Here is an 11895-nt window from a genome sequence, read left to right as displayed (position 1 = left end):
TCATGGTTGCTATATTAGTACAGCAAATGTTTGTTAAACTTACCATGAAGCTCAGCCAATTGTTAAAAAGGATTAATTACACCGTTAGCTTCTTGACCAGAAAGTTATAGTCATGGAATCCATTGGTTTAGTTGTTGCATTCAGTTTAAAGGTATATATTTTGTAGCTTTGAGCTTTTGCTGTCACTTCTCTAATCTTCTTGTACTCTATTGTATATAGATTTGTAGCTGTGAAAATATTGAATCAACACTTTAAATCTCTGCAGTCTTTTTCTTTGAAGGTAGTTCTGGTATTGTTAAACTAGGCATTCCAGGAACATGACACTGGAGTGAAGGGACAGTGATATATTTCCAAATCAGATGGTGCACAACTTGGGAAGGGAATCTGAAGGTTGTACTATGTGGTTCTGTAGGCTACCATTGAGGCATGTTACTGTAAGAAAGGCCTTGTCATATAAATGCAGTACATTTAGTGAGTCAGTGAAAACAGAGTATTGTATCCTACATTGTGTGAAGCTCTTAGAACAGGGGCTCCCAACATTTTTAATTCTATGGATCAATACCATAAAAAAGAGTCCATGGGTCCCAGGTTAGGAACCCCTGTCCTCGAAATTCAGGAAATTAGAGGATACTTCACTCACTCTATTTCTGTCTTCTAGATAGTTAAAAGACTTTAGGACTCGAGTGGTGACTCTTGCTTTTATGACCACAGTTTTTCTATGGCTAGTTCTGTTGAGCTTCTGGTCAATGTGAACAGCTCCCCAAATTCCACAAGATGTTTAAGGCAGATACATTTAGACAGCAATGGTGTTAAATATCAATGCTGGTTGGTTACAGTTTCATTAAGGATGTTACTACCTGCCATTCATTGTTCAGATTGTTGATTGCCATTCACTGTTGCCCATAAATCCATGATTGAATATTAACCAGGGAATGTTTCATCCAACCATGAGCTGCTTAATTGAGTTACAAATGAAATTGAAAATCATTGGCTGATGAAAACTGTGAACATTTGCACTTCAGACCTTAAGGTAAGATTACTGAAGGAACAGTTGAAGATGGTTGGGTCTAAGATCCCCTCCCCCTAGAGTAGCCTTCACATCAACCCTTGGACTGAGATGGCATTAAACCACCACATCTTTGTGCAAGTTAATGCTCCAATCAGTACACAACTTTCCCCTTCAGATCAAATTAATCCAATTCTAATTCAGTCTCTTGCCCAATCCTTTAATCTCACTGGTTAAAAGGATTCTCTTTGATTCACTGCCTTGAGAGATCATCATGCCTTCAATAAATTACTGGAATAAATTTTAAAACATAACTGAACAAATTTAATGGCACGCTGCAGCAAAATATAGGTTGATAAATATTAAATCAAGAGTTCATGACTGGAATATTATCATACTGGTAACACATGTATTGAATCGAGTGGAAGTTAACATACTGTTGTGATTGGAAAACCTATTAATGAACTGGAAATTCTGCACAGTACAGTCAACACTGATCTATAATGTTGGAAGAAAAGAGGAAATGTTCCTAGCAAATAACTTTACGTGTAGTCATTCCAGAGCATATATCTGTCTTTCATTTTTTCTTATCATTTGTAGCAGTACCACATTGTAAATACCGCAAATAGATGTGGAAAATAAGTAATTAGCTGTTGAAATGCAACATGTACATCATTTCTTCGGTTAATATAGGAGAGAGTATCTGGTGACGTCAATGGATGTAAACCATGACAGCACACATATACTATTTGGTAATTTCAAGAATATTCTAGTGAAGATTAGTTTAACATTTTAACATTAGTTTAACAGCTTTCAGGTAACAAGACAAGTTTTTATAGCTTTGTGAAAAATATTTTTATAGCAACATGTTGGCCTCAAAAGCAATTTGACTTTAAAGATAAACTTCTTTAAAAGCAAAATGAAAGATTTAACCCTTTTTCTTGACAAAAATAAAGAGAAGAAGTGTGTGGAAAAGGAGCAAAGGAGGGATCAAAATGTAAGAAGCATCAGCTGTGTTTGGTTTGTTGAAAGGTGGGAAACTGACTTCGTAAAAAGATGCAAAAGGTTTATTAAAACCCCTTTCTAATTGATTGCTAAAAGCAACACATGCATCAAAACACTCAAATGACAATTTTAATTTGCTTTTAAATGAATAATATAATACAAAGAACCCCCTAACAGAATACATAATTTACATTTTGATTTACAGATATACAGCATTGTCAGAACTCAGATAAAGGATGCAATCAATTTATCTTCTGATAATTTGTCCATTTTACACAATATTGGTTAAACTGAAGGACTATGGATTGATTCTGCACATCCTTCCCATGCCACCATTCTCAGGTAATTCTTCTGAAATTAAAAAAATATATATTAAAAGCAAGGTTAACATCCAAGTTTCAAAATATTTTCACAACAAGATATAGCACCTCAATAATCTATCAAATTTAATGTTATCACCATGTAGCAGCACAAATTACTTGGAAATGTTCTTAATTATAAATAATCATAATCTTTTAAGTGGTAATTATTTGATATTGACATAAACCTCTACTACTCTAGCACAGATAGGATCCATGCTGCCTGTCACATTGTACTGGCTCTACAAACTTGGAGCCTTAGGTGTGCTTTTTCTTTGGCCCTTCTTCCACTTATCTAGTCCCATTCCCAAGCCACCTTCCCGCAGCCTTGAAATTCTTTCCTTTTGGACAATTATTTTGAACACTACAATTAAATCAGCTTCCATTACTACACCTGGCAGTGCATTCCAAATCTTAACAACTTCCTATACATATTAAAGTATTCCTTGTGTCACTTTTTAGTATTTTTGCCAAACACCTTCAACTCTGTCCTATTGAAACTTTCACCAATACAGATATCATTACCTACCCTGCCTACACACTTAGCAAATTTCTTCTGCATCTTCTCTAAATTGTTCACCTCATTCTGAAGATGCCATACCTAGAATTGAGCATAATACTTCAACGGTGGCCAAACCAGTATTTTATTAAGATTCACCATGACCCATGATCCTGTGTTTGTAAAGCCCAGGATCCACATTTGGTCTACCTGTCTGCCACTGTTAACATACCTGCACGTGTGACATTTTCCACTCCTTTTAAAATTGTGCCGTCTAGCTTACACCTTATTTCTACTAAAATGTAAAATAATGTTCTCGGCATTAAATATTCTCTTCCAATGATAAGCTCGTCCCACTGGCTTGTCTATATAAAACTTCTTGAAATGTACTGCCACATTCCAAAGAGCACCACAACTTCAAATTTTATGTGATTGGCTAGTTTGGAAATTGTACTGTTATTCCACGTGCATTTTACTTTCAAAGCCATCAGTTTTAACATCATTACTTCTCTTTGTATATTAATAATTAACCCAACACCACAATTGGTTTTGAATATTAATACATTGTTAAGTTATAACAATCAAACTCCTTTCCAAATATTGAATAAAACAAGGCCTGGCTTCTTAATGACTCTAAGGCATATTGCTGCAGAAAATTCCTGCTAAAATTCCATAAATTTACTACTTTCCAGGCACAAGTTGATCTCCTATGAGTTGGAATCTTAACCAGCTTGTTACTTACAGTCTATGTACCATATTTCCAGGCTCTTCTAACAGAAGTATCCCCACAGAATACAAATTAACAAGCATATTTAGAATCTCACATGCTCTAACACAATTACCTCTTAGTGTTGCAAAACTTCCCACTTACTTTTAGTTAAAATTTCAAAGCAGAGTCTTACTGATTTCATGCTGTGCACGCATATACAATTCCAGCAATGCTTGTTTGATGGTAATCATGAAGAGGCAACATAAACTAATTTTCCCCACAGACACCAAGGGAATCGCTCATAGCTCCAATGATTTGCAGAAGAAACTGAAATGTGGCATTTCCAAAACTCATTATTACTCGATAAATTATTCCAAATTATTTAATTAAATACTCACAAGACAAATTGGTATTTCCTTCAGTTCTTGTCTTTCCTGACTTGTTTGTAGACTGTTGTGCTTTGCTCTGATCATCCCCTGTCAAAAGTGCTTTTATTTCTGATGGTATCTTCCCTTGATCCATTGCTGTACACCATTGCTTGTACTACAAATCAAATGATAAGTTTCAAGCAGGTGCAAAATGAAACTGTAAAATCTATTTGATGGCATTTCTAAATCTTTCTAAATACAATTTGAAAATAGTCCCACAAGATTATGTCAAGCCAGATCCCAAATGTTAGTAGAAATTAGCCTAAAACACAGTAACTTGGAAGTAAAATAAAACTACAATTTACATTTTATTAAGCATATTTCACAAAAACTGTAATTTTTAAAGAACATATGGGTTAAACGATATCATCGGGGGGAAGAGGAGATTGAAAACCATGTACAAATAAAAATGCAAAGTCAGACATTGGTGGACTATCATGGCAATTCTGTTTGTGAACATTTTCACATACCATCTCCAGCTCTTCTCTCAGAGCGCAAATTGCTCTTTCTCTTCTAGATACAAGTTCTTCCAAATATTGATAGCGCAACTTCTTCCTTGCCCGGCATTCTCGAGCACTCTGGCGACTTCTTTCAAGCTTTGCCTTTAAATCAATTTTCGCAGGTTTACGCCCCCGCTTTCCCGGTTTCTTCACTTTACCTCCCACTGCCTGGATGAGGAAAAATGTCAGCATGAGACCAATTCAAGATTCAATCGTTTTATTTCTTACAATTACATAAGAACATAAATCAGAGCATGAATGAACAATTTGGCCCCAGGACCCCAATCCATTTTCATATACATCATAGTGAAGTTTATTTCAAAACCATTTCCCTGCACTATTCTAAAGTCCCCCCAACATCTATCAGATAGCTGAATTAAAACATTAAGTTTTGAATGCAGTCAATGACCAATGCACTGATCATGAACTCCAAGGCGACACCACCTGCCAGATGAATAATTAGCTCCTTATAAAAGCCCAAAATAGCCTATTTTTTTCCAGAGACTCTGGCATCTAATTCCAGTTTATCAGCATGAGAAGAATCCTTTCCACATTTTCTATGTCAAACTCCTCTCAGAATTTTGTAAATTTTAATGAGATCAACTCTCATTCCCCTAAGTGCTGGAAGGCAGAGGCCTAGTTCACTCAATTTCAATTCACTGAAAGACTTGCCCTCCTATGAACCAGTCTGGCAAATCTTGCTCCAATTCCTCCAAACTAAGAGTATTCCTTGTTAGGTGGGAAGATCAAAATTGTGCACGATGCTTCTGGTATAGTCTCACCAAGATAGTAAAACACATAATTGTTGCAAGACATCTTTATTCATATATACAAAATTTCTTGCAATATAGGTCCACATATCATTTACTTTCCAAATTGCCTACTGCATGCACACATAAGATTAAAGTAGTTGATTCAAAAAGGATTCCAGTGACCTTGTGCACACGGACATTTTCTAAACGAGTAATACAGCACAGAAACTGGCCTCTTGGCTCATCTATATGCTAAATCATAAATTTGCCCAGCCCCATCAACCTGCACCCAGATGACAAGCCCTCTGCATTCCTCACATACACGTAGCTATCCAAATTTCTTTTAAATGTTAACATCTACCCCATATCCACCACTTGTGCTGGTTCAACACTCACACCACCCTCTAAATGAAAAAGCTCCCCCCTCATGTTCCCCTTAAACGTTCCACCTTTCATCCATAACCCATAATCTCTAGATGTGGTCTCACTTTTTCAGTTGAAAAAAGCCTATTTATACCCTCATAATTTTGCATACCTCTATCAAAACTCCCCTCAATCTTCTACATTCTGTGGAATAAAGTCCTCACCTATTCAACTTTTGTGTAGTGGAGAATACATTGACTGGCTGCTTCACAGACTGGTTTACAAACACCAACGGCTTCAAACAGCGTCCATCACAGATAATGAGCACATCTACACTACACATTGTTGCAGGAAAGCGGCAATCTTCATCGGGGACCTCCACCACCCAGGACATCCTTTCTTCTCGCTACTGCCATCTGCAAGAAGGGATAGCAGCCTCAAGACTCGCGCCACAAAGTGAACAGTTATTACCCCTCAGCCATCAGGCTCTTGAGTAAAAGGGGATAACTTCACTTGCCCCATCACTAAAATGTTCCCACAACCTATGGACTCACTTTCAAGAACACTTCACTTCTTATTCTCAATATATATTGCTTATTTATTTAATATTATTATTTCTTTCTTTTTGTATTTGCACAGTTTGTGTCTCTCACACACTGCTTGAACAGCCAGTTAGTGCGGTGTTTCATTGATTCTGTATTGGTTATTATTCTACTACGAATTTATTGAGCATGGCTGCAAGAATTGAATCTCAGTGTGTACTTTGATAACAAACTTACTTTGAACGTTCCTCTTTCACCATTTCCTTACCTAAATGCATATTCACCCCCGCCCCCCCACCCAGCGCCTCTATCTACTCGGTTGTCCAGTCACTTGTCTGTATTCGCTTGCATCTTCATCATTACCCACATTTCCACAGTTTCATGTCACCAGAAAACATGGAAATATTGCATTTAGTCATCTCGAACAAATTGTTAATTTGATCGTGAATAACTGGGAAATCACTTTCAATTTAAAGAGGATGCATCCAATTTCACGACATTGCCTTAAAATCTCATCATTTTTGAACAGGCGTATCCATTAAACATTTACAATCATTCAAGATACAACCGAATAGGAGGTAAATTGGCGCAGTAACAAGCTTAAAACAAAGGTCTGTATCTCATTTACAGAAGATGTATAAATGGAACTTTAATGACGGTAAACTAAAAAGGGAATGACAGCGGATCCATTTGACACTGTTGGCTTCCAGCTCTTGGCTGTGTACTTACCTTACTTTCATCCATCTCCACGCCCCGCCGTCTGGTACGGCCGGCTAGGGCCCCGGTCACGGAACTGGCGGGCGGGCCGGTCCCGGACTGGTGGCTGGGCCTCGCCGAAGGGACAGCGGACGCCTGGGCTCCCGGACTGAACGGCAGCTCGGTCGGTCTCCGGTCACGGATCAGGCGGGCGGTTCGAGATCCGCTCGGGGACGGCTCAGGCTCCGACTCGCGGCGGGTGCTTTCGAAACCAAACCCGAGAACTTTAAAGACTCGCTACCATCGCTGGTAAACAAACACTGCTCTCAATGCGCATGTGAACGGCGGTGTCATCGCTCGGGGACCGGAAACATCATCAAGCCGCGCTCCGCTCTGCCGCTCCCTCCCTCACATCCAGACCTGGCGGCCGGTCGTCCTGTGCTGGGGCCCCGCCCGACACCTGTAGGCAAAGAAAGTTACAATTCATCTCCACTTTAATACAGCTTCTGGGTTCTAACATAGAAAACCTACAGCACAATACAGGCCCTCCGGCCCACAAAGTTGTGCCGAACATGTCCCTACCTTAGAAATTATCAGGCTTACCTTTAGCCCATTATTTTACTAAGCTTCATGTACCTATCCAAAAGTCTCTTAAAAGACCCTATCGTATCCGCCGTTGCCGGTAGCCCATTCCACGCACTCACCGCTCTCTGAGTGGAAAAACTTACCCCGACATCTCCTCTGTACCTACTCCCCAGTGCCTTAAACCTGTGTCTTCTTGTGGCAACCATTTCAGCCCTAGGAAAAAGCCTCTTGACTATCCACACGGTACATGGTGGAACTGATGTCAACAGTGCTATCTAGCAATATTTGCCAGTACCTATCCACCAAAGCCCAGTTTGTGTTTTGCCAGGACCATTTGATTCCAGACCTTATCACATCCTTTGTACAAACATGGATCAAAGAGCTGCATTGTACAGGTGAGATGTGTTGACATTGATCCTTTGAATACAAGGTTGTATTGAGGGAAGTAGTTGTAGTTGCTTGATGTCAAATATCTCAGCCTTAGGACATCATTGCAGGAGTTCCTCAGGATAGTCTCCTTACCCAACCAAATTTGTTAGATGTAGATCATTAATGTCTATCTTTCTATCTTAAGGTCAGTTGTGAGGTTGTTTGCTGATGACTGTACAATGTTTAATTGTATTTGCAACTCTCAGCAAATGAAACCAGTCATACCTGCACACAGGAGAAGTCCGAGATACCATTCAGGTATGGACTGAAAAAGGATGGTAAGACACATGCCATGAAAATGGCAGGCAATAACCACACCCAAGAAAACATTTAGCATCATTGTTTCTACCACCATCAGTATCCTGAATCTCATCACTGACTATAGCTCAATATCAACATAAGTACAGGAGCTACAACTGCAGATCAGAAACTAGGTATTCTGTGATGAATGACTTATCAGAAGGCCTTTTGAACAATCTCCAAAGCACAAATCAGGTATGTGATGGAATACACTCCACTTGACTGGACATGTGCAGTGCCAGTACATCCCAAGAAGCTCAGTTCCAATCAGCATAAAGTAGCCCACTTCGTTGGCACTACATTCTTTCCTTCCACCTGCAGCCCACAGTGTGTATCGTCAATAAAATGCACAGCAATTAATTGTCAAGTATACTCTCCCAAATCTGTAACCTCTACTATCAAAAAGGTCAAGGGAAAATTTCCCCACCAAATAGCACACCAGCTTGACTTGGAAGTACATTCATCATTACTGGATTTAAATCCCAGAACTCTATGTCTATGAACACTGTGGAAATACCATCACCAGTAGCACTGCAGAGGTTCACGAAGACAAATCACCATCACTTTCTCAAGGCCATTGGGGTAAGGCAATAAATGCTACCTTGGCAGTGCCACCTAGAGCCTAACAGGAGAACATCAGAAAAACAAGCCTTCTAGGAGGAAAATAATTCCTGCTTTAAGTTCTAACACATTTAAAGAAACAGAATTAGGCTTTTTGTGTAACACAAATTTTTGAGTGATAATTAGTTTAAACTATTTTGCAACTTCCAAGAGCTCAGTGAGATCTGAACTAGCCTCTGCATTTCTAATCGGTATTCTGATGTGTATGAAATTGATCAATTTGAATAAGGTAGGTTAAATTTAATACTGTCAAGATGCTCAGAATAAAATCCATCAGAGAATTTAGAACACAGTTGAGACAATAAACACAAGAGATTCTGCAGAACCTTAAAAATCCAGGTCAATACCCACAAAATTCTGGAGAAACTCAGGAGGTCAGGCAACATCTATGACGAGGAATAAACGGTCAACACTTTGGGCCAAGACCCTTCATTTAATGGTTTATTTGTCATTGTGACATAATGTGTGTAATATTAACAAATGTGTCATCAGACACATTTAAGATGTATTTTTTTTAAATGTCATTGCTGTAAAGGGCAAGTAATAATTGACCCGGCTGAATCACACTTTTATTTAATGTTCACACCTTTTATGATGTGCTGTTGGGCACTGGCAATTTCACAACAGGAACTTTACATTAACTTATAAAAATAATGAATGAGGACACACAGTTAAGAAATCAAGTACAGTATAATGATGAAACACTGAATAGGGAAATGCTATTCTAGATTCAGAAGAGTCTGTGTAAGATTATGGGAATAAGGCATGTTTACAAAAGTTTTCTTTATTCTTTCACCTGATGTGGACTTTGCTGGGAATACACTAACTGTTAATCAGTAATTGCTCAAAAAATTGAGCAGTCAAGAGACAACCACGTTGATGGGTTGGAGTCACATGTAGCATTTCACAAAGATTATAAGTGAACTAGTTAGGTTTTTACCACATTCTAGTGGTTTCATGGTTACTGTTACATTTTTTCCTCTATATTGTTTAACTGTGTTGTATTCAAACTCATGTCTCTGGATAAATGGATTCAGAACTCTCATGTGTACATCCAAACATACAATGAAATGTGTCAATTGCATTAACAACCAACATGGCCAAGGACGTACTGGGGGCAGCCTGCAAGCGTCACCCCCAAAATAGTATGCCTACAATATTCAGTAGAACAAAACAGAATATACCAAGCAACAACAGTGAAACAAGCCTCACTCCTCCTACTCTCTCTCCCACCCAGAATTCAAACTGCTAATCCACTAATTCGGACAATTAGGGATGGGCAATAAATGCAAGCCTTGCCTAGTGATACACAGATTTCAGAATGAGTAGCCAAACTGTAGCCTGTTGTATATCAAGGCAATAGTTGCAATATCCTACTGACGAAAAGTCAGTACATTAAACCCGTTTCTTTCCATGTAATGCCTCGCCCAGTGAGTGAGCCATTTCCAGCATATTGTTTTTACTTCATTTTTCCACCAGAAACTGCGGGTATCAAGTTTTCTTTTATACACTGTAAGTGTGTGAGATTTGGTTATATACAGTTATCACATAAGAAAGCTCAATTTTCTCTTGTATTTTTAAATCAAAAAACCATGAAAATTCGATGCTATAGTCCTCAGAGGAGTCAATATATTGCCCCGAATCCAAGGTGCGATTGAAGTATTTAAGCCTCATATAAGAGAAGCAAAATGTTATAGATGTACATTTGAGGGAAAAAATCCTTGCAAAATTGAATTTCAATCTGAAGAGAATGGATAAGATGTGAAAGAATAGGACCTATCAAGTGTGACAGTGGGGAAGTGTGTATGGAACCAGAGGAAATAGCAGAGGTACTTAATGAATACTTTACTTAAGTATTCACTATGGAAAAGGATCTTGGTGATTGTAGTGATGACTTGTAGAGGACGGAAAAGCTTGAGCATGTAGATATTAAGAAAGAGGATGTGCTGGAGCTTTTGGAAAGCATCGAGTTGGATAAGTTGCCAGGACCGGATGAGATGTACCCCAGGCTACTGTGGAAGGCGAGGGAGGAGTTTGCTGAGCCTCTGGCGATGATCTTTGCATCATCAATGGGGACGGGAGAGGTTCCGGAGGATCGGAGATAGCCCAGGAAATTACAGACCAGTGAGTCTTACTTCAGTGGTTGGTAAGTTGATGGAGAAGATCCTGAGAGGCAGGATTTATGAACATTTGGAGAGGTATAATCTTTAACCCCTCCCCAAAGTAAAAAAAAAAGATCATTTCAGCATTAAATTGTTTAGTGATTTCTAGAGGAAAGAATTCCAAAGATTCATGATGATCAAAGAAAAGCAGTAATCCCTTATCTCCTCCGTAATTGGATGATCCCTTATTCTGAAACTATGCTCTGTTCATTTCGGTTCTTTTGAGGGTAAACTCTTTTCAGCATCCACCTTGTTTAGCATTGCTGGAATTTTATAAGCTTCAATAAGGTGAGCTCTCATTCTTCTCAAGTCATACTGAGCATAGTCCAATCTGCTCAACTTCATCCTCATTAGACCAGAAGACCACCTTCTGCTGAACATTTTCTGAACTGTTCAAAGTTTAAATTAAATGTGTCATCAAAGTACATATGTACATCACCATACACAACCCTGAGAAACACAACAGAATCAATGAAAACACACACAGCAAATACTAACAGCTTACACGATGTACAAAAGATAAACTATGCAAATACAAAAAAGAGAAAAAAGTAATATAATAAATAAATAAGATATAAATATTGAGAATATAAGTTGTAGAATCCTTAAAAATGAATCGATAGTTTATGGAATCAGTTCCGTGTTGGGGTGAGTATAGTTATCCCCTCTGTTTCAAAACACTGATGGTTGAGGGATAATAACTTCCAGAACCTGGTGGTATAGGACTTGAAGCTCCTGTATCTCTTTCCTGGTGTCAGCAGTGAGAAAAGAGCATGGTCTGGATGGCCAACCATTAAGAATCCTGTCAAACCATTGTCCTTTTCCTATTCTTTCTCAATTCCTCGAGCAACAGTTTAATTAACTTTATCTATACCATATTACGTTGTTTGACAAAGTCAAACAAGAGTATTTTTTACAGGCATTTACTCCTGCTCACTA

General features: G+C 38.5%; 1 protein-coding gene across 1 annotated transcript; it reads right to left on the bottom strand.

Moving 5' to 3' along the window:
* Positions 1-2122: 2122 nt before the first annotated feature.
* crebl2 (cAMP responsive element binding protein-like 2) lies at positions 2123-7207 on the bottom strand. Its single transcript, XM_073059422.1, has 4 exons — positions 6893-7207; positions 4477-4674; positions 3977-4121; positions 2123-2362 (listed from the first exon to the last, which is right to left on the bottom strand). Coding segments are annotated over exons 1-4 (360 nt in total). The 5' UTR covers positions 6908-7207; the 3' UTR covers positions 2123-2360.
* Between the last annotated feature and the right edge of the window lie 4688 nt (positions 7208-11895).

Source organism: Hemitrygon akajei, chromosome 10 (genome assembly GCF_048418815.1).
Source record: "Hemitrygon akajei chromosome 10, sHemAka1.3, whole genome shotgun sequence".
Classification (NCBI taxonomy): Eukaryota; Metazoa; Chordata; class Chondrichthyes; order Myliobatiformes; family Dasyatidae; genus Hemitrygon; species Hemitrygon akajei.
Note: the sequence above shows the minus strand (reverse complement) of the source record. Positions and strands in the feature narration are given on the sequence as shown.